This window comes from Suncus etruscus, chromosome 17 (assembly GCF_024139225.1).
Source record: "Suncus etruscus isolate mSunEtr1 chromosome 17, mSunEtr1.pri.cur, whole genome shotgun sequence".
In the NCBI taxonomy this organism is placed as follows: domain Eukaryota; kingdom Metazoa; phylum Chordata; class Mammalia; order Eulipotyphla; family Soricidae; genus Suncus; species Suncus etruscus.
In genome coordinates this window covers 63,131,297-63,154,823 of record NC_064864.1, presented here as the reverse complement: position 1 = coordinate 63,154,823, position 23,527 = coordinate 63,131,297, and the positions used below count along the sequence as shown (strand labels likewise).

Here is a 23,527-nt window from a genome sequence, read left to right as displayed (position 1 = left end):
AGAAACAAATCATCATGCAAACAACAGAAAATACTATTCACCATTTCCTTATGCACCTCTGCTTCTTTAGAAAATTACAAGAACTTTTTTGAAGATTTGGGACATTGGTGATGGGAATGTTGCACTGGTGAAGGGGGGTGTTCTTTACATGACTGAAACCCAACTACAATCATATTTGTAAGGTGTTTAAATAAAGACATTAATTTAATTAAAAAAAGAAATAATCAAAAGAAATAGTTTTATGAAAATGACAAAATGGGATCCTTGAAAGATGGAGTTGGTTAAACTGGTAAAAGGTGTGGTGTTGGAATTATGTTCATGAGAAAGAAATATTGCAAACCACATAATATCAATAAATAAATGTAGTTTGTAAAACTAAAAAATATAATAAGAACTTTTAAAAAGCAGTTGAGACTTAGGACTTTCCCTTTTGCCTTCAAGGAATTATAAATGAAAGAATCCCACCTGGTCATGTTCCCTAGATTGGACGTGAAGTATCAAGTCACTATTACTTCTGGGGAAGAGGCTGCTCACTTCAGGAGATATGGATGAGGCACACATGTGCTTGAAAATGGGAAATAGGAATCTATGTAAAAAAGAAATGCTCTAATTGCTTCCCTAATGTGCTAATTTCCCAAGTTTAAAGGTCAATTGCTGGCATAGTAGTTAATTGCTGGTATAGTAGTAGTAGTAGTACTCAGAGGAAGTAAGGGCTGCATTATTTTTAAATACATCTCTTTCCCCTTCTTTCTTTTCCAAAATCACTCCCTCCAGGAGGCATGGTCCCCAGGTGAAGTCGCATTGCTAACGTGCCCTCCTCCCTTGGTGGTGGATAAAGAGGCCCTGGGTTTAATTAGCTGAAAGCAGATTCCCCATAAAATTCAATAACTTGGAAATATTTTTTTAATTCAAAAAGTGAGTCACAGCAGAAACTCTCAGGACCATGGGTCTAGAAGGGCTTATCAAGTCAGACACAACTAATCCACTTTTCACGCTTGACAAAGCCAGCCTTTACCCACCCAATGATTGTTTGTACTCAGCAGAACATACTAGTTTGTTAAATTAATCCTCTCCAATAACTCTGATGATTGCAAAATAAGCACTCCATTTTAGTCACTTTTTATGACAAATTTTTCTCTATAATGACATGTTCTGCTACCCATTCTTTTCTTTTCTTTTTTCTTTTTACCCATACTTTTCCAGTCATTAGCTATCTTGGCTTTCTCTAATCTATTTATTTGGGCCCTATAAAATAAAAATATCCATTAGTGATGAGATTGCACCAGGCATCATGTTTTTAGCCCCTTAAATGGACAGATCTGATGAAGCAGGGTAGCGGTGAAGAAATAATACCAATTGATCAGAGTCAGTCTGCTTTTTGCCTCAATGTCTCTCTTTGCCTTGTGCTCTCTATGCACACCAAAGCTTTAACTCCTCTCTCTTTATCATACAGAACCAAATCCATCAGGGTGGAGGAAGGTCCTGTAATCCAGGTGGGCTTTTACATACCAAGAAGAGATTTAGGGAAAAAGGAAGTTGGGGGAACACCTTTGTTTAGGGCTCTAATTAGTTACAGAACCCCTCAATAAAACATTAGTTTAAAAAAAAAACATTAGTTTTAAAACCAGGATTGTTTGGGGCTATAGTATAGTATAGTATAGGAGGGAGGGAGTTGTCCTTGCATGCAGATGACTCAGGTTCAATCTATGGAATCCAGGGTGGTCTTCCAAGCCTTCGAGGATTACTTCCTGACTATAGAGCCAGGAGTAACGCTGGAGCACTTTTGGGTGTTGCCAATAAACAAACAAAAAAAAAATCAGGATTATTTGAGAAAGACAGAAGGGTGCTCTTCTTTGGAACACTAATGTTCAGAAAAGAGTGCCCGGGATGCAACTCTGTCCGGCAAGAGAACTTACATAGTCCATCAGTTCGTGAGCAGCACAGTTAATGGCCAGATGCAGATTTGTTCCCAGCTCTAAACCCATATTTGTGCAGATTCCCTGTATTAGTTGCAGAGGCTGCTCTAGTGTGTCATAGCTGATGGTTAAACAGCCCAGATGGGACATCTTACCAGAGACGTGAACCTGCAAGAGCCAAAGAAAGCAAGGCATGTAAAGAGAGTCTCTTGAGGAGCTGAAGAGGCTGCATAGGAGCCAACACAGTCTCTGCCCACAGTTCTCCAAGATGAGCATTTGGGCTTGTGTCCAGGGCCAGCTGATTTCTGTGAATGCCCTGGACAGAGGGATGGCCCTGGTTATCTGAGAGAAAGTTGTTTACTTCCTAAGATTTTCTAAGACCATTTCCTAAGACCATAAATTGTTTACTTCCTAAGATTTTTTGTTTGTTTGTTTGGGGGCCATACCTGGTGATGCTCAGGGGTTATTCGTGGCTATGCGCTCAGAAATCGCTCCTGGCTTGGGGAACCCTATGGGTTGCCAGGGGATGGAACCACGGTCTGTCCCAGGTTAGTGCATGCAAGGCAAATGCCTTACTGCTTGCACCACTGTCCAATCCCATGTTTACAGGATTTTTAATCTGATTAGGGAATACCAGTTTCTTTCTCATCAGACTCTGACATTGTCCTTACATAATAGTGGGGGTTCCCTGCTAGTGCTTCCTCCCACTCCCTAACTCTGCTGGGCTTCCATTTTATCTTATACCTATATATACAGATATATATATATATACGCATACATATAAAAAAACTATATATATATATGTATACATGTATATGCAACTAGAAGCTTAAGCACTATCAGAAACCATGGTAAAAATCCTTGTGAATATCTGTTTTCTTTTATGCTGTCAAAACTGTGGGAACCACCCCACTCTTCAAATACCAATTCGTTGATGCAGCAAACAGAGAGAATTCTGTGGACTCTCTGTAATGGGGTTAATAAAGGGGAGTTTAAGAGTTGAAACAAACTTGAAGGGATTGAGGAGTCTGGGCCATATGCAACAATGCTCAGGGCTTACTCCTGGCTCCTGGGACTCACCTTTGGCAGTCCTCAGGAGACCATATGCAAGGATCAAACTAGGGTTGTCTGTGTGCAAGGCAAATGCTTTCACACTTAATTCTTAACTCTGGTTCCTTTGAAGCAAATTTTATCCCAGAGGGTGTAGCTTCAGCACACACAGCTCTAATGTTTAGAATCTAGCATTTAAGGTCTCTCTGCAAACGACTGAAACTCAGAATACCAGCATCAACAGGGAGGAGGGAGCAGGGAATAGCAAATAGTGAGGCGGGAACAGGAAATAGCAAATAGTGAGGAGGGAACAGAAAATAGTAAGGAGGGGGCCGGGCAGTGGCACTAGAGGTAAGGTGCCTGCCTTGCCTGCCCTAGCCTTGGACAGACCGCAGTTCGATCCCCCGACATCCCATATGGTCCCCCAAGCCAGGAGCAACTTCTGAGCGCATAGTCAGGCGTAACCCCTGAGTGTTACCAGGTGTGGCCCAAAAACCAAAAAAAAAAAAAAAAAAAGAAAAAGAAAAAGAGAAAGAGAAAATAGTAAGGAGGAGGGCACAGGAAGTAGGGGGAGAGGGAGCAGGAATAGGAAATAGGAGGGAGAATGGAGCAAGAAGTAGAAGGAAATAGGAAATAGTAAGGAGGAGGGAATAGGAAGTAGGATGGAAAGGAGGCAGGAAGTAGGAGGGAATCATGGTTGCAATATTAGCAATGGTAACAGTGGCAGTGGCAGTAATAAAAGCAAAGCTGATCATAGCAGAACTGGTCTTAGTCTACATGTCTTGGATTACCTATGACCACCTGCTGACCTGAAGGAAAGTGCAAAGAGTTGGTGCCTGTCCCTCACCCTAGCTTCCTTTGTAAGGTCCTACTGTTGGGCAGCTGTGTCATTCTAACAGGCCTGACTGTTGACATTGTGCTTGTGGCAGTCAGTGACTCACAGGATGGACTGCTCTGGGCTATGAGAACTGTTTCATCTCCACCACATTCTCCCCTTCTTCCTTAGCCCCAGTCAGGAAGGAAAGAGTGATGGCAGGTTCAGAGCACCCAAGACAGCACCTGTAATGGAGCAGCTGGTGTTCCCTGGGCTCTTAGAGGCTGTCCTAACTCTCCTGAAAAGTGCTGCTATTTGACAGGTGTGGAGCAGGTGCTCATAGGACCTCCTTCCATTATCATGTCAGTGAGAAAAGGTCTTAGCAGAAGCAGAGAGAAACCTGCTATCCTGTTTTGCTTAAAAGACAATTTCAGGGTTTAAGTGACACCTGACTGTCAGACACCGTCTTCCCCAGAGGGCCAGACTGTCCCAGTCAGCAGCTCTTAGAGAATTGGGGCCATTTTCCATGAGAAAACTGCCGAAACTCCCAGGAGCAGTTTGTCCAGAATGGGGTACCTGCGCTAGGGAAAGGTGAGAGAAAAGACCTTCCTTTCTGTACTCTTCCCACCCCATTTCCTTCCATAGAATGAAGTTCCAAAGCATCCACTCTGCCTTTCATTTGGTTACCCGGGCACTTCAACCTCCCAAGCACTTCACCTCCAGGGTTCCATGTAATCCTATTACCCCGTTGTCCAGACAACTGCTGGTATGAAGGCCCAGCAGCCACACCAGAGAGGCCAAGGGGAGGACAATGGCCTTCCACAGGGGGCCTGGTCTATTCGCTCCTGCCAGATCCATTCTGCCAGAACCATTCTCAATGCTGGCCATGGTGCTGGGGGAAAAGGCACCATGAGGGGAAAGGGGGCTGGAGAAAGTGCCGTGTGGAGGCAAGGTATAAATCCAGGTGCTCACCTGACCACGTTTTCCTCCATTATGCCCTTTTTTGGGCTCTGTTTTTGGAGTAGTTAGCTGTGAACAAAAGATAAAAGCATCATTTGAGGCTCTTCACACCTGTCTGACAGCAAAAGGCTTCCAAGTCCTCTGGGCTGCTCCCTGATCTTGGGTCTGCCCTGTCACAGAAGCCAAACCATCTGGACATACACACACATGCACACAAATGTATACAAGTGCCCCTTATGTCTCAGAAGTCCACACCTTTCTTCAATAGAAATCAGGAGCTTGGGCCAGAGCCAGATGATCCAGAAATCAAAATTGGATTGCTAAGAACCTTAAAAACAAGATCCATAGCCAATGGGGGACTCTGAGTTTGGTTTCTCTGGGAAACCCCAAACAAATTAATATACTTTTCATATAAAAATAACAGGGGTTATTTAAAAAATATAAAAAAAAATAACAGGGGTTCAGAGCAATAGCACAACAGGTAGGAGTATTTCCCTTGCAGGTGGGTGATCTAGGTTTGAAATCTAGCACCCCAGATAGTCCCCTAAGCACCACCAGAAGTTATCCCTTAGCACCCCTGCACACAGCCCCAAAATTAATAATAGTAATAACAACAACAACAACAATAACAGCAACAAAAGTACAGGGCTTGGGGATGGCTCCATGGCAAAGTACTTTCTTGTACGCCCAAAGCAAGTGAGGCAGAGAGTTGGACCCCAGTAGCAGCCCACACATACATACTAAATTTATCCAACAGCTCTGCTGTTTGGGCTCTCTTGAACATTGGCACCAAGGGTGTCCAACCTCTGGTTGTGGAACAACAATAAAAAAGAAAGGGAAAGGAAAACAGAAACAGAACAGAACACATTGTCAATCCACAGTGAACTTTAAGTGAGACACCACATCATTAGTGGGCAACTAACAGGCTCTCCTTACTTACCACTTCCGTTCTGTAAATGTGTTTCTGAATTTCCAGAAGCATGGCCACACCCTATAAGTAGAATAAACATCTTCCACAACTGCAGTCTAGCAATGTTAAAAGTAAGACAGACCACACAGGTTATTCCTAAGTTGGAGAATCCATAGGGGCCCTGACAAGCTATCCTGGCTAGCGGATAAAAATCAGAGGATGAAATGTTACTCTTCAACCCTCAATTTTACCTTAGTGGAGGTAAATAAGAGAATCTTCTTGCTCCATTCCCTTTCCTTATTGTCCCAGAACCAACTGCTTCAGTAGGTTGGGTCAGACTCAATGTCATTCACTTTCCTTCTAACCAGCCTCCTCATGATGCTGGTCACAGAGAACCAAGAGTTTCTCATTCTTGAGTGTGAAACTAAGTGAACCTGCTATCACCTACCAGGTGGAAAGAGGTCTCTGGGGGCCTTGGGATTGGCACAAGCAGGTAGGTGAGAGTATGCACAGTGTTGGTTCCTCATTAGAGAGAGACTGGCACCCAGAGGATCCAACAGTTGGGTAGAAATGTTGGTCAGTTGCTTAGGTAATGATTATTCTTTTTAAAAAAACAATCTAGCAGGGCCAGAGCACTAGTTCAGTGGGCAAACTCTTGCCTGCATATAGCCAACCCAGAAACCTATCCCTGTAACTCTACATGGTGCTCTAAGCTCTGCTAGGAGTGATTCCTGAGCACAGAGCCAGAAGCCCTGAGCCCCACTGGGTATGAACCAAAAACCAAAAACAGAAAAGAAATGTTTAAGAAATTGATTTTCATTTGCTGTATTAAAGATGGCTCCAAAGCCAACCAGAGTGCCCAGAGGTTGGCCTGCCTGTCTGCATGCTGCTGAGTCTGACTCAATTCCTGGAGCCACTCAGGCCCTGAGTGTTTCCCTAAAGGCCTCAACAAGTAGTCAGGATCACTCTGGTGGTACCCTATGCTGTGAGAAACAACATGTCCTTGGTATTCTCACTTTAGTCCACTGGGATGGTGCACCATTTTCAGGACCTTCCTCCCAACCCCTCATCTGTTCCTATGGAGGCTGGTGTTTCATCTCCTATTCTAAGAACATTTAACAGGGGAACCACACTTAGTTCTCTGTGATATCTAACTGGTATGAGAATGAGAGGCTCATCAACTTGTTCGGCTACACAAATACCCTGGTATGCCCTTGAGTGGCAGAGAGTGACTCAGGACTCCACCATCCCATGTCCTACTAACATTGATTGACTCTGTCTCAGGCTGGGAAATCTGCTAAGCCCTGGGGTTCTCATCTGCAGGTGGATGACCAGGAACATGGCAGCTTCCTCTCATTTCTGCCAGAGTGCGCAGCCCCATTCACTAAAAGTCCTTCATTCCCCACCAGGAGCAACCACCCAGCATTATCAAGCTGCAAAGTAACTCACGTGGTGATTCAGAAATCGGCTCTGTGATCCGTGAGGTCCCAGATACTACCCTCGCATCCATCCCACCTCTCTGATGGTCTAAAATAGTTTTTTTTTTCTCACTATATTTCATTCTTCCACCTTTGGTATCATAAACCTGAGACTTACACTAAAAGATCATTAATGAAAGTCTTTGTGCCTTTTTTTTTTAATGGCCTGAGAGAGTCAGAGGCATAAAGTAGGGGTTAAAGTTTTACAGGTTCAATTCTTCAAATCATCTAAATCCCCATGAGCACCAACAAGGGTCACTCCTGAACTCAGTCAGGAATAAGTCTTTGAGAACTTCTGGGTATGGCCTACATCCCTTTCCCCAAACAAAAAAGGAGACAAGGAGGAGAAGGAAGAGGGAGAAGAAAAAGAGGAGGAAAAACAAGAATAAGAACAGAAGAACAAGCAAAAAGAGGAGGAAGAGGAGGAGAGGAAAGAAGGCAGAAGAGGAAAAAGAGGAGGATGAGGAAGAAGAAGAAAAGGAAGAACAAGAAGAATAACAACAAGAACAAGAACAAGAAAAAGAACAGAAGAACAAGACGAGGAACCTGATACCTGTTTAGCCAATGATCCGGGGTAGGGTATACAAATCACTTCTTTCATTAAATTCAACTTCCCAGGTGAGGACTTCCCACAGCTGAGCAGAGAGACCATCAGCAAAGGCACCGTGAACTTGCTTGGTAGTTCCTGAAACACAGAAACCCAGGAGAAAGAACTATGGCTTGACTATATTGAGGTGCCCTCAGGCCTGGTTATGGAGCAGGACTGAATCTCACCTTGTGCTTGAGTGATGCAATGTTCAAGTACAGAGGTTCACTGCGCAAGGCAGCACTGGTCCTGGCAACAGCCAGGGACAGGGCCCCAATGGCCATGCTTCCACACAGCACAGGCTCTGCTGGCTCTGCAGGGGTCACAGGTTTCTCCACTGGTATTTCCTTTTTCCCTGAGGAAAAAATTCAGATCCAAGAGTCCTTCAGGGAAGACTGACTATAAGGAAATCTGCCTAAATCAGTGGTGCAGGGCAAAAAAGTCAAACCTGAGATCCTGCACCCAAAGCAGGAGCTTGGGCCCTTTGAAGCTCTCCACCCTTCTTGCTCACATGTAACAAAGGTAGGATGTAGATACTGAGAGACTCAGGTGGGAAGATTCCATTCCCCACCTGAGCCCAAGGAGTTGCAGTGATTTGCAGTTTGAGTTTACTTATTACTCCCCCATCTTTGAGTCTCCAAGGAATGTTAAGACACTAAAATATTAACTGTCAGCAATCCTATGAGGTCCTGCATTCAGATCCAAGAAAACCATGACTTTGGGAGATTTTAAGGATTTTCTGGTAACTAACAGAAAGTAAGGAGTTGGAGAAGCCTTTTAATTCCAAATCCTTCTCCCACCATATGCATATGCAACTTTCTGCAGAGTATTCTTCATGTGTGTATCTATGTAACAGTTATATGTGATAGACTTTTCCCTCACTTGGTTGCTCTCTTATATCAGTGTCTTTTTTTTCTTGCCATAATTTTTTGTATCTTTGACCATACTTTCGTTTGGGGGACACACCCAGTGATGCTCAGGGATCACTTTTCATGGACTAGGGATTGTATAAGGTGCCAAGTATCAAAAAGGAGCCAGCTGCATGTAAAACAAGAACCTTAACCCCTGCACCATCTCTCTGACCCTGACCACACTTCTGATTATGTATTGCTCCTGGCAATTTCTTTTAGGGAGTACTAAATACTAATGGCCACAAGAAAAGCTCAGAAGTTAATATATACTAAAGCTATAGTATAGCATAAGTTTTCTTGGGATCTTTTCTTTTGTGAGGTCATGTGGAAACCAAATAATATTAGGAGGTATAGCTATTATCTTGATTTTTTAAATTATAATAATATCTTTATTTAAGCACCATGATTAAAAACATGTTTATAGTAGAGTTTCAGTCTTTGTCTTAAAAAAAATGTTTAGCTTTTTTGGCCACACCTGATGGTGATCTGGGATTAGTTACTCCTATCTCTGTGCTCAGGAATCACTCCTGGTAGTGCACAGAAGGCCCTGTAGGATGCTGGTAGCAAACCCAGTTCCACTCATACTATCTCTCCTGCCCTGTAGTGCCCCACTAGAAGAGATGCTCCAGTTCTAACACCCCATTCAAAGTCCTAACCCAAGATTTACCCACATTGTCCTCGAATCCATTATAAGTCCCCTGCCTTTCCTGGCCTTTGCTCTCCTTCTTCTTTGAGTCCACTCCAGTCCCTCCTTCCTTACAGTCACTCATCTACAACAAGAACATGCATCTACAACAGGACATATGGATGCACCAGCACAAAGTATATGTTTGGCCAATGATTATCCTTCTCTAGAATTCTCTTCTATTGAATAGAACCTGAACTCCATGTTCTTTCTGTATGTCAAAAGCACAACCCTCCAAAAGCACACCAAATAAAGACCCATTAAAGAAAACCACCTTCAATTCATTAGTGGTCTTCCCCACTCTTCCATGATATAACGTAATTCAGTTTAACATAATTACTTTGTTTGGGCAACTCTTTTCTCTTTCTTTCTAGGCTTCAGAATCTGAATGTAGGAGATAAGACAGACAAGTATATCAACCTAATATACATGTCTCCATGGGTTGTTCTGGTTCTTATCCTTTTTTATTCAAGAAGTTCACCCCTGGGTGATATTCCAGAGAGCATGTGGAGGATGCATGGGTACGTGGCATTTAAATTTTTTTTTTATTTTTTAAAAGAAAAAGGCACTGATTGGGAGATTAATACAAGAAAGTCTGTCATATATAACTATTGCATAGATGCACATATGATCCATGTATCATGGACAGGCTACACAACACAGTTTTCATACTAGCTCCATCAGTAGCCCCAGAATTAACATGCTTGAGAAGCTGAAGTTAGCAATATATTAGAATGTGCAGAGCCATGATAACTTTTTTTTTTTTTTTGGTTTTTGGGCCACACCCGGTGACGCTCAGAGGTTACTCCTGGCTATGCGCTCAGAAGTCGCTCCTGGCTTGGGGGACCATATGGGACGCCGGGGGATCGAACCGAGGTCCGTCTCCTAGGCTAGCGCAGGTAAGGCTTACCTTACCTCCAGCGCCACCGCCTGGCCCCGCCATGATAACTTTTAGGCTGAGATGACTTGGCTTATTTCCTTTAAGATAATGAAATTGGATTGGAGGAATAGCATAATGAGTAGGATGCTTGCCTTACATGCTGCTGACCTGGGGTTGTATCACTGGCATTCCATATGATCCCCCAACTCTCCCAGGAGTGCTCCCTGAGCACAGAGCCAAAAGTAATCCCTGAGCATCATCAAATGTGACTCAAAACCAAAACAAGCAAAAAAGATTACATAGTTTTCCAAAGAAAATTTTGCATTGTCCCATGACATATGTCTGAGATAAAGCTGGTTATCTGTATCAAAGGACATCATTAATATATGAGTGGCTTTTGGCTAAGCTCATAGAAACCCTCTTTCTTTTACCTACTCCCAGCCCTGTCATCATTCTGTGCACTTTATTCACCAAATGCTCACCCCTGAGGGAAAAAAAAAATTTTTTTGCCACAATGGGCTGTGCCCAGAACTTGCTCCTGGCTCTGCACTCAAGGGTCACTTCTGGTAGATGTGGGAGACCTGTTGTGCAGGAATGAAACCCAGGTTGGCAAGGCAAATGCCCTACCCAATGTACTCTTTGTGGTCCCTGAGGGAGGAATAACTTTACCTAGAAATAAAACCAGAGGGTGAGATGGGGTAAAACCCTGCCGGTCTAGCATGATAGCTTCAAGCATGCATTGGCTTGATGGGTGGTTCTGGGCTGGAAACCATCAACATCTGCAGCAGAGGCTGTAGTTTGGAAAGGCAGCCAAACTGCCTTTCTCAGGGATTTCTCATTCAAGATTCTGCAAGGGGCCACACACCTGCCATAGCCCCCAGCCTACAGGCATGATGGCTGGATTCCAGTAGGACTACTGTGGAGGAAGGTTCAGCCTCCCCCCTAATAAAGGGGATGCGGTCCTGGCAGACACTGCTAAGAAAAGGCCAGTTGTGACTTAGGTTAGCACTTGGAAGGATAGCAAGCATGAACTGACTAAACATTAATGTATAATGAGAATTAACAATGCTGAGTACAAAAAAAACAAAACAAAACTGTGTGCATTTTTCCCTTGCATTAAAACAATAATTTCTGGAACATACTTTACTTACTCTAAGCTAGTAGAATAATCTACAATAATATTTTTCTCAACCTGGTAGAATGTACAATAATATTATTCCAAGCTGGTAAAATCAATAATAATATTTTTAGTCAGTTATTTAGTATTGTGTAGGCTAAAGGTGTGTTTGGTCTTTTAGTTACATCTGTCATTTTTTCAAAATAGTCCTTTGGTATAATATTAAATGGATAATAGGATTATACTTTGTTGATTAATAACTGACTAGCAAGAATCATATCTAAGAGGAAAGAATAAGTATTTTTCTGATTTCTGTTGACTACCAAGAATCATATCCAAAAGGAAATAATAAGTACTTTTCTGGTGTCTGTTTATGGTAAATGAAACTGATGAGAAAGAATTTACAATATACATATAATGTTTAGATGACTGTCTAAAGATTATGCTGACACATAATGTTTATTCTATAGTAAAAAAACATGCTACACTTGATCTACCCAACTTCCTACTATTGATAATCTTTTGCTTAAATATGAATAATATTTAACTCCCAATAAATCAGACTCAGTTCCAACTATTCTTGAGTGTTTCTGATCTGAGTATCCACTCTTTGCCGACTCCTTGCTCCCATTCTCCTATCGATTAACAATGAAACCCCTCTCAGTGCTGCCCAACTCAGCTAGTCTGCAACACCTACCTGCCTTCTGTCCTTTCTTTTTGGCTGCTGGTGGAGGAGAGGGGGGTGGTGCTGAAGGAATGGGGACTGCTGATATCTTCTTTTCTAGTTTTCTCTCCTTCTCATCATGTACTTTTTCTTCAAAAAAGTTCCTAATGGCAAGAAAGTAGCATGAAATCACAATGAGAATATTTGGGAATATCATTTGTAATTGTGGTTATATTTAAGTGCTGGCCCCGGAGTATTTCAGGAATTAACTGCCCTTTCAACCATTTAAGAAGAAATCAACTGGTCTGGAGCAAAAGCACAGCCGTAGGTCATTTGCTTTGCACGTGGCTAATCCAGGACGGACCAGGGTTCGATCCCCAGCATCCCAGAAATCATCTTTTACGTTCTTTCAAGGCCCCCCAAATAATGATGTTTGTATAAACTTGTGTTTAGGAATTAAAATTAATTTTTGTCTGGAAATACACTCAGGTGTTCAATTATTTTAATTATTTGAGCACTATATTTGTAAAGGAAAATTTGGTTTTTTAACTAATTTATTTATCTATTGTGTGTTTTTTTTGGTCACACCCAGCAGATCTCAGGGGTTACTCCTGGCTCTGCACTCAGAAATCACCCCTGGCAGGTTTGGGGACCATATGGAATGCCGGGAATTGAACCAGGTCCCTCCAAGGTCGATGCATACAAGGCAAACACCCTACCTCTGTGCTATCTCTCTGGCCCTGTATAGGAAAATATGAAGCTATAAACTGTTTAAGAGCTACTGATTTTTTCCTTCGGAATAAATGTGAGAAATAAAATTATTTGTTTGTTTTGAGGCCACACCCACTGGTGTTCAGGGATTACCTAGCTCTGCTAAGGAATTAATTGTGATGAAACTTGTGGGATCATATGGGATGCTGAAGATCAAACCTGGGTTAGCCTTGTGCAAGGTAAACAACCACCTGCTGTACTATTGCTCCATCCCTGAGAAACAGAATGATTTAAGAAAAGACACTGGGGCCGGCGAGGTGGCGCTAGAGGTAAGGTGTCTGCCTTGCAAGCGCTAGCCAAGGAAGGACCGCGGTTCGATCCCCCAGCCTCCCAGATGGTCCCCCCAAGCCAGGAGCGATTTCTGAGTGCTTACCCAGGAGTAACCAACCCCTGAGCATCAAACGAGTGTGGCCCGAAAAAAAAAAGATATTGAAATGCAGTGATTTTGGCAGAACCCCCTTTTTCCCTTTATTTTCAGGAAATAGTTGAGGGACTTAAATGGTTTTTAAAAACAAGGAAGCCCACTTAGATACAGCCACATAAATTTTCAGTCCCCCAAAATTAAATGAGGCCAAAATATTCCATAAATAAATATTCTATTAATAAAAATGGACCAATTAAATAACAGAGATATGGAATCTGATTTGGATTAAACCAGCTAATAATCCAGATGCTGGGGAATGGTATTTTCAAGAGAAGAAGAGACACTGACTTAAAACAATAGAAGTCCATGCTCAGCTAAACTGTCAACTGTGGTGGCAAAGTGTTGTTTCCACACATGAAGAAATTAAAAAACTTGGTATTCCCACAATACCCTTATGATCCCTCTGTATTAAAAGATTTAACACAAAAATCAAGAATGAGGGAGATCTGGGATCAAAACAATAAGAATAATAGTGAAGGGAAACTTTGTAGTATCTCTGTAGTAGATTCAGAGAGGGCTAGTCCAGGAGGCTTGGCAGGGAAAACTCCAGGGAAAACATGTCATAAAAAAGGATGCAGTATGGATTGCGAATGAGGAATGCTGCAACTAAAGAAGTGACAATAGAATATAAAGCAAAGAAAAAAGAAAAGTGGAGTTATATTTAGAACTCCAAATATATTCCCAAAAAGCATTTAATTAAAAGTAAAGACTATAATCTAATTCTAAGCATGAAAATGTGATCATTTGCACAATTAAGCATGTGGTGAGGCTTAAGGAAAAAGAATCAAGTGGACCTTCACTGGGCCAAGAGGGATGTGAATTTAGACTTCCACAAAGGTGAGGTGTGCGTGGATGGACATGGGCAGTGAAAGCAGCACAGAAACATTCTCAGTCCTCAGATGTTAGAGCCAACTGTGGACCTGACAGTTTGAACATCAAATAACACTCTTGACTGTGAGTACCTAGAAGGATGAGAGAAACTCAGAGGTAACACAGGAGAAGATGATAAAGATCATCACTAGGATTCTTAGTTCTTTATCCAATAAACTTGTTTGATTTTTGTTCTGTTTTGTTTTTGAGCTACATCCAGCTGTGGTCAGGGTTTACTCCTGTTTCTGTGCTCCAGGGATCATTCCTGGCACTGCTCAGGGCACCACATAGCAATGCTAGTGATTGATCCAGGGTTGACTACGTGCAAGGATACTCCCAAGTATTATATCTCTGGTCCCAATATTATCTCTCTGGCTCCGTGATAGAACCATCATTACTGAATTCTAGGTAAACTATGTGGAAAGAGGTCAAAAGGTCTAATGCCACTGCTCAAATTCGGATAATAGGAATACCCTGCTAGGTTTTACTGCTTTAACACACCGGTGCTTCACTAATTATTAACTGTATTTGCTTTAAGACCACTTCACACTTACCTTATATGCAGGAGAACTTCCAAGAATGCATAATATCTCTACACAGAGTCTCTCTGATTAAAGCTGCAGACCTACCTGAGCAGCTGATCCACCTGGGTCTGGTTGCTGGGGGTCTGGCCCTGCAGCTGCTCTGCAAGTTCTTCATTGACCCACCGCAGGGCTGTGCTCACCTCCTCTGACCTTTCCATCTCCTCCACCTCCAGCAGCTCAGGTGGTGCATTCTCATGCACTTGGAAGTGTGTGGACATCACCACGGAACACATGTTCTGAAAACAATACCAGATCGTTCTACATTTCCCCCCACCATTTTGAGCAAAGTCAAATGAAACTGGCTTTTAACATACATGATATTTTATCACCAATTTCAAAAGGAAAAATGAGAATCTACTGTATTTTCCAGCGTATAAGACGACCCCCTAATTCTGCAGTTAAAACATAGGTTTAGATCTATATTCGCGGTATCAGACAGAACTTCTGTGCTGCATGTGCTGCATGTGTTCCTGTGCTCATGTACCACAGTGAGCCAATCACAACAAGCAAAGGTTCAAAGGTTATACTGTAATAGACTTCCTCTCTGACTCTGGCCAACTTGAGCAGGCTTTTGACAGTGTAGATTGGGTCCAAAACATTGTCTCATTTGCATGCATCAAAAGCCTGCTTGGATTGGCTAAGTTAGAGAGGCGGTCCGAGCAGCCTTGCAGTGTTTGGTGCAGGATCGAGTTGGAAAATTCGTTTTGTGGCAATATTCAGACAATTTTCGTTTAGCAGCACATTGAAACATTTTTTGGGTATACTTGGCGTATAAGGCAACCCCCAATTTTCGGTTGACTTTTTTTTTGTTTCAAAAGTCGTCTTATATGCCGGAAAATACGGTATAATTCCCTTTCAGATCTTTTTATAGTTGTTGAGACATGATAGAATCCAACTTCAAGGAACATTGAAAATTATTACCTTGAGAAAATACCCCTTCTAAAATTTTTATAACTATATTTGTTTTTAATCTTTCTTTCCCCCAGAAAACTTAAAAGGATATGCTTCCATTTTAATTTGTTTTCTCCCAGAGAATATAGAAAAATTATTTATCATAAATATGTAGTAATTAATATTATTAAAAATAAATTATGCAAATGATTTTCTCATATAGGGCAGTCTACACAACATCAATCATTATATATATATATATATATATGAATATATAAACATATCTAGAGCTATACAACTCTTATTAATGTTGGTTTCAAAAAGATTTTCATTCAGTTCTTTTCTCCATCTTGGGTAGCTTTAGCATATCAGCCCAGCACCAAAGTAACATTTACTTTGATTACATGGCATTGGAGTATATGACTTATGGATATAATACCCTGAATGCATGCATCCATTTCATAAGCACTTAATATCAAACATCCACTTCCCACCATTTAGACAAGAGCTACTAGATGCAGTGGGGTCAGGGCACAGAACAACGTGCTTTCGGTGCCTCATACCTTGGGGAAATTCTGGATGGTGCAGAATATTTCCACTTGTAGGGTTGGAAGTCCCAGTCCGTCCAGAACATTCTTCCCTACTACTCTGCAGATGGTGGGAGGTGTTGACAATTTAGACATGCAGTTTGCCTTCAATACATTTAAAATAAATTATGTATATACATCAAAATAATAATGTCACATCTCAGTTATCTTTAAAAGGTTATTTATATTTACTCACTTTTCACTGAATCTCTCCAAGGGTTTTCCAAACTGCCCTATTTGGTGATCTAGATGAAGCCTGACCAAAGTCTAGGACATAAGGCAAACTTCTCAACAGAAAGTTTCACTAATGTCTTGGTATAAGGTTCAATATAATCTCCTAGCAAGTCTTTTTGCTAACTTAATCTCCTACTCTCACTAAGCATGGACTCTTACCTGCCATACATACCCACTTAAGAGGACTTCCAAGGTTCCAGACTTATGCCTCCCAGAAAGGCACCTGTTATTTTAACAGTGAAGATTCAGACAGAGATTGTAATAGTCTATTTACCATCTGTGTATAGAACTTTTGTGTTCAGAGTTTATTAGAATCTGAGGCAGAGTCATAGTGAAAAGTAATGTGAAACCACAGATGCCTTGTCTTAGAAACTGGAGAGAGGATGAAACTGAGGGGGTGGGGTCAATGTCTCAGGTGTGTGAGTAGGAAGATTCTAGATGGTGTTTCCACTTAGAGGAATGGAACTCCTGAGAGGAGGAAGAAGGGAAAGTGAAAGCATACCCTCCATGCTCACCTGCTTACCAGCTAGTCTTGGGCTCAATGTACATTTAGCAGAACAGAGCTATGATTTTTCAATAGAAAATCAATGGCTTCAACTATATATATATAGCAGCTGACTGAATCCCAAAAAGTGACATACCAGAACAAAGGTGGTGCCCCAGTAAACTAAAGTGCCAGTCAATTTCCAAATCATCCACACACTTTAAGAATGGGAATCTATCTGCTAAAAAGCACCAAAATGAATTTGGACAGAATCAAGACGTAAAAAAAGGGAAGAGCTTTAATTTTGTATGTTACAGTGAGTATGATCAAACTAGTACAAGAATTCTATAAGACAACGTCTATTATGTTACTAACAGGAAAGGGAACTTGCATTCATTTTGTATATGATCTTGTTGGAGTAACTGTGCCTTAGGTATCACTGTGTACATACTAGTGACTGTATATGCAGGAATCCATGCATTAAATCTTGTATAATGAATATCAGATGCACCTCTGGGAACTATATATATAATGTACATATTATGTCTAATAACATAATATATTCTCAAAACAGATTTTCAGAGGTGGGATTGGGAGCTACCACAATGGGTGAAGAGAGTTCAAGTCTAAACTTTCAGTTCCAGGAAAGTCATAAGGATACTCTAGAGCAGCATTTCTCACTGGGGTCAATAGTGAAGGTATCATCTTTCTACTCGCCACAGGTACCTTTTCTGTTCTTGAGTACCTCTATCATGTAAGATGATGTAAGGAAAAAAATGGAAAATATAGAAAAAAAAACCCTGCAATCCTAAACAATGCAAGATATGTAGGATTTTATCAGGCAGAGAAGGGAGAAGTCGAGGGTAGATACTTAGAGGAAAAGAGAAAAAACATCTGGGAAGCGAAGGAGGAAATTCAGGCTCTGGAGCACTGTTACCACAGAAAGAGGAGCCCTTGGAACCCCACCTCGGAGAGCAGGGAGTCATAGTTGATTCTGAGCAAGAGAATGATGATCAGACTTAAGTCTTAAGTCTTAAGAATTTTGTTTTAGGATCAGGAGTGAGAGCTCAACAGATTGAGTGCATGCTTTGCCTAGAGATAGCCTCTATTCCCAGAACAGCATGGTCCCCTAAACACTGCCAGGACTACCCTTGAATACTAAGTTCTAACTAAGTATCAGGCATGGTCCCCAAGTCAAAATTGCTTTGGTGGCACAGAGCAGGATGGACTTGGGAAGCAGCTAGTCAGCGATACTAATTAGAACTGAGACTAAGACTATAAAAAGCAGGTTGTCTTTTGGTCAATGAAATTTCTGAGCATACTAAAAAATCCAGGTCAAAACTTTTCCAAATAATACATACAGCTTACAGGGAGTTCTACATCGCTGAATTCTAACTGTAACAAATGTGGAATGATTTCTCCTGGGCTTAACACCAAATCATAGGAAAACTGACCACCTATAGAAGTGAGAAGAACATCACATCATGGTGAGCCTTAGGTTTTGTTTTATGGGACTGTGAGCCACACCTGGTATCCCTATAAAAGGAAGAAGCCAGACTTTCAAGAATTTCCCCACAGAAGCTGGTGGAAAGAGAAGGGAATTCAGAATCACAAACAATCTTTGTATGTCCCTAAGTCTCATTCTACCAGGCACTTGGTCAAACCTTTTTCCCTCCCTGTCATTATGTCTCTGGGGCAAACATCTACATTTAAGGAGTCAGTTTTATTTATAAAACATTCATTTTTATTTCATAGTGCTCCTAAGAATTCATTAAAGAAACATACAAAACACATGGCACATGGAACTCGGGAGATGCCGAGGAAAAGAAAAGCATCTTATCCACATCTAAGCCAGGGTTCGAAATCTATGAACATATGGTACTTCATCAGCGACTCCCCCAAAGAAGCAAACTGTTTCCAGCTCCAATCAGCAGAAGGGACCTGTTTCCTAGTGAATCTGGAACTAGAAAATGGGAATAACCAGAATCTCAACAGCTTAGTACTTTAGGCTGAGGGATGTGCTCTTCTTTCACAGGAGCCTTGGATGGAGGAGCCCATTCTCCCCAGCTATCCTCTCCACGCACTGGTGGAGATGCAGGGGTAACGCTGAAAGATGATGAATCTCAGGGCGACAATTAGGGTGACTCTGGGCAGGCAAGATCAGGTCTGCCGGAGATGAGCATCCAGGAAGAGATGTTTGCAACTGGACTGAAACCTGGAAGCAGTGGGGTCCGGCTGGGTAGCAATCCCCAGGCATTGGCTGAGACCTAAATGTCTCGATAAGGTTCACCCTGCGGTCAGAGACAGGCTACAGGGGCCAAGCTGACTCAACGGAGTTCTAGATAGTGTTTTAGTAGTGGTGAAGCCTCCTGCCAAGTCCAGATCAGGTAGTTGCACACAACCACACACACACACCACACTCCTCACTGGTGCCTAGTGTGTTAGTAGTGGTGAAGCCTCTTGCCAGGTCCAGATCAGGTAGTCACACGCACACGCACGCGCGCACGCACACACACACACACACACACACACACACACACTGATGCCTAGTGTGTTAGTAGTGGTGAAGCCTCCTGCCAGGTCCAAGTCAGGTAGTGTCTCTCTCTGTCTCTCTCTCTCTTTCACACACACACATACAAACACACACTGATGCCTAGTGTTTTAGTCCTGGTGAAGCTTCCTGCCAGGTCCAGATCAGATAGTGTCTGTCTGTCTGTCTGTCTCTGTCTCTCTGTCTCTGTCTCTCTGTCTCTCTCTCTCTCTCTCTCTCTCTCTCACACACACACACACACACACACACAGATGCCTAGTGTTTTAGTCCTGGTGAAGCCTCCTGCCAGGTCCAGATCAGGTAGTGTCTGTCTGTCTGTCTCTGACACACACACACACACACACACACACACACACACACACACACAGTGATGCCTAGTGTCACACATACAAACACACACTGATGCCCAGTGTTTTAGTCCTGGTGAAGCCTCCTGCCAGGTCCAGATCAGGTAGTCTCACACACACGCACACACGCACACACGCACACGAATCCTCGAATCCTAGGGCCCCCACCTTCCTCCCGCGCGCATGCGCCATTCTGCGGCGCAGGCGCACGGCGTTGCCGCAGAGCGGGGCGGGGGCGGGGGGACGCGCCGGAGGGCAGCGGGTGCCGGTCCCAGGTCCCTACCAGGTGCCCGTAGACGTCGGCAGGCTGGAGGTAGAAGGTGGAGTTGAGCAGCTCTTCCAGCCTGCGCGGGACTTCGTTCTCCTGGTAGTACTTCATCGCCTGCTGCCTCAGCTTCTGTAACTCCCTAGTGTTCGCGGAGCTGCGGCCGCCGCCTGCATCCCCCATGGTAGGAGATTCAAGGCGACTGCGGGGGTTTAGCCCGGGGGCCGCGAGCGTCCTGCCCGTCGCTAGGCGACGCCGCCGCCGCCGCCAGCTCTCGGCCGCAGTTCTCGCGAGACTCGCAGGCCGCTGCCGCCCCAGGCTGGCTAGGGCCGGACCTCCCCGCTTTTCCCCAGCACTGCGCGCGGGTCCCCGGGCTAGTTCTTCCCGGCCTCGTTTTCGTTGCTTTCTCCGACAGTTTTCCAGGCGGGACACCAGTTCTCCACCGGGCTCCGCTGGCGCTTTGGGGGCCGCGTCCTGAGTCCAGCTCGCAAGAGCGAGCCCGCCTGCACCCCCAAGCTCGCGAAGCCTCCCCCGGGAGGGTTTGGGGTGGACGGTCCTGGTGCATTCGCTTGGGAGGGATCTGAGAACTCGGGAGCCCGGCTGCAGCGTGGACTTGGAAGGGATGCACGCATCCGGCTGCTCATTAATTATATTTATTTACTTGCCCCGAGTGGTGCAGAGTGCATGGGGCCGGATTGATGCGTCTCCGGAGAGAGAGACTTGCCTGCCTGCCTTCCTTCTCCTAAGGGATTAGATAGTGGGATGAAAGTCGTAGAAGGAAAAAATTAAAAACAAACCATCACCATCCAACAAATTTGGCTGGAAAACTTGGGAGTGAACCTTAAGGAATGATTTTTGGGATAGACAGGTTGGGGTCAGGGGTGCCAGAGATGACACTTGGGGAGAGAAGTGAGGGTGGAAGAAGGGCGGCCCCTGAGTCCTGTTCCCTTTCAGAATCTTCTGAAGCTGCCTCAGTCCTGCATCTGGAAGTCTCACGCCCCTCCTGGGCATCCCGGGCAGTTATGTAACTCCCTAGCGCACCCTTCTCTCATCGTAGATGCTTCCTCTGCAGGAGTGGGCCCAGATGGAGAGTGGTGTTCTCTGGCCTATTTGTGTTTCTGACCTAAGCAGGCAACTGAATAGAACTTAAAAAAAAAAAAAAAAAAAGGCTTCACTTGTTTGTCTGGAAAGCAGACTACCCTGACCAATGAGAAAAGTGGCGAGAAAGCGCTTTGCAACACAGTGCTTATTTTCCATAGGCACCCACGGATGGATAAAAATACGCTATGCTATAAAAAGAACTGCGTGATGCCAGACAGCACTCTTCTGAACCCCCTCCCTCTCTTTCTCTTGGGGTCCAGCCAGTGGCCCACTTTCTGGGTTTTACTGAGTCACCCCAGGCCTGTCTGCTCGTCCTTGCTGGATCTTGGATAGGTCAGGGCTGGATCAGAACCCGAGTCCTCTTTTTTTTTCCACTGGCAGTGCTTTAGGGGGCCAAAAGGACTATAGCAATGCTGGGGGGGGGGGGGGGCATATAGTGCTATACGCTGTACCATGTATTATCTCTCCAGACCCTCATTTGGCTTTAATCGTGCCAGTGTTTGAACCCATGGCCTCACACATTTCACACATGCAAGGAAGGTGTTTTACCTTTCGTTTTAGTGCCAGGCCTTTCTTTTTAGTGGAAGATTAGAAGTTTCCCACACTCGAATCACTGTGTCTTGTAGTCTTCCCTCTCTGGTCTTGACTTCTGCGTTCTGTGAAGATAAGGACTTAGTCTGTCCAGTTAATCACTGTGTTTCCTCTTTCCTGCATCAGTCCCCAACTCAGACTTGTTGGATGAATGGTTGTTATTCAAAATAAATGCTTAACAAACACAATACACAATCAGATGTTTTAGAAGTGGGTGAATAATGACTACCCCAGTCTGGCTAGAATAGAGGATTTGTTTTTCAGGAATAGTAAGGAAAGGAGCAAAATATGTCATCCCAAAACACATTTTTGGCAAAAGGTTCTTTTCATGGATGGGGCCCTGGAGGCAGAAGGGGGATGACTTTCGATGAGATATTTATGTGTAAACCTCTCTTTATGGCATCTCCCTCTATACTGAGATGATCTGATCTGCTATATGGAATTTAATTCTGTAATTGGCAAGCAATTGTTTGGCTGAACTTTCTTTGGTAACCTTCCTACCAGACCTTTCCTGTCAACCTCTTGATCTGCTTTCTGTGAATTTTCTCCTAATGATGGCATCTGTGTCTACTTGGGGCAGTTACCCACTTTGCTGGGTTGCTTCATCATAACCGAAGGACACATACTAATTTTCTCCTTTTTCTCATCAATCTATCTCTATGTTTAATTTGCTTAGCACAGGAAGTGTATAGGGTGATTCCTTTATACCCCAAATGTGGGAAATGCCACTTTTCTGAGTCCAGGAAAAGCAAGATGCAAGTGGTGTTTTAATATGCTAACTGTAGCAGTAGTTGGGTTTGATGGATTCTTGGTTGGCCACCCAGAATTCAGGAGACCCAGACTGAATTCAGTATAGAGTTTTGGGGGTTAACAGCAGAGAGAACTGGATGAGAAAGATAACATAAAGAAAAAGGTATGTTACTTCGAGGGATTGGATGTGGAATTGGGGAAGTAGAAATGACTTCACTAAAAATGACTTGCACAATTTCTCTTACAGTTGATGGGGTAAATAAAAGGAAGAATAATCTGGTTTTTATGGAGAGAACACAGTGCAATTGGTTTTAGATGTGAAGAGTTTGAGGGACTCCGGTGTGAGGATCAAGGTTGGAAGTCATCTACATTGAATTGAAAATTGAAGTAAAAATCGATGAATCCTCTGTAGGAAAGCAAATAAATGCTCTTGGATTCAACACCTAACTGTTAGGGAAGGAATATAATTAAGACAAAAGAAGAAAGGAAAGAGTTGTAACAAATAAGCACTAAAATTCATATCACAAAGTCTGAGGCAGAGACTCAGGAATGTGTCCAAGGTGTGATTTTGTATCTAGAGCCACAAAACTGAGTATGAAGGATACACATGAATTGTGTTGTTTGGAAACTTATACGATTAGATGAGGGCTTTTATTTTTATGGTTTGATAGTATCAGGTTTTCCTTAAATAAGTATTCTATTTTCTCTTGAAATTTTACATTAAAAGTCTTTGAGGGAAGGATATTAATCAAATACTTCAGGAGAATTAAAAACAGAAAAGACATTATTAGGAACCTGCTTATTCCCTGAAAAATTTTTTACCTTATCAAGTAATAAAACAATGCAGGGTAAGTAAATAAATTAAATCTACCATTACTGTGTACTTCTGTCTTTTCAGCAGCAAATCCATATTGAAGCTAATGATGTCACACACTGGTCTAGGCACACAGGAGAGGCAGTGAATGTGGTTGATTTTTCCTTCTCCTCTCAACACTTAGCTTCTAATAACATTCCAGGGATGTTTACACTCAGGTCAGTCATCAGAACAATAAACAGATCATCCCTGGACACATTTTGAAAAGTTGGTTGGGGCCAGAGCGATAGCA

At 43.0% G+C, this 23,527-nt stretch overlaps 3 protein-coding genes across 4 annotated transcripts in view; 2 read left to right on the top strand and 1 right to left on the bottom strand.

The window, feature by feature from the left end:
- Positions 1 to 20,181, bottom strand: part of ENO4 (enolase 4) — a 37,397-nt gene extending 17,216 nt beyond the window's left edge. Inside the window, exons 1-9 of the mRNA XM_049764538.1 lie at positions 19,998 to 20,181; positions 16,075 to 16,203; positions 14,666 to 14,856; positions 12,005 to 12,135; positions 7,903 to 8,069; positions 7,682 to 7,813; positions 5,681 to 5,731; positions 4,753 to 4,809; positions 1,917 to 2,084 (exon numbers count right to left, since the gene is read on the bottom strand). Coding sequence (XP_049620495.1) covers positions 1,917 to 2,084; positions 4,753 to 4,809; positions 5,681 to 5,731; positions 7,682 to 7,813; positions 7,903 to 8,069; positions 12,005 to 12,135; positions 14,666 to 14,856; positions 16,075 to 16,203; positions 19,998 to 20,162 — 1,191 coding nt within the window. The 5' untranslated portion in view covers positions 20,163 to 20,181. The remainder of the gene's footprint in view (positions 1 to 1,916; positions 2,085 to 4,752; positions 4,810 to 5,680; positions 5,732 to 7,681; positions 7,814 to 7,902; positions 8,070 to 12,004; positions 12,136 to 14,665; positions 14,857 to 16,074; positions 16,204 to 19,997) is intronic.
- Positions 1 to 23,527, top strand: part of SHTN1 (shootin 1) — a 196,650-nt gene that overhangs the window by 131,755 nt on the left and 41,368 nt on the right. The gene's annotated exons all lie outside the window — the stretch shown is intronic.
- HSPA12A (heat shock protein family A (Hsp70) member 12A) overlaps positions 20,034 to 23,527 on the top strand; it is a 115,219-nt gene continuing 111,725 nt past the window's right edge. The window contains exon 1 of one of the 2 annotated variants that reach the window (XM_049764444.1): positions 20,034 to 20,163. Coding sequence is in view for 1 of the 2 variants with exons in the window: in XM_049764443.1 (XP_049620400.1) it covers positions 20,161 to 20,163 (3 nt within the window). In the remaining variant the exon portion in view is untranslated. The remainder of the gene's footprint in view (positions 20,164 to 23,527) is intronic. The other variant, XM_049764443.1, reaches the window with a different exon arrangement.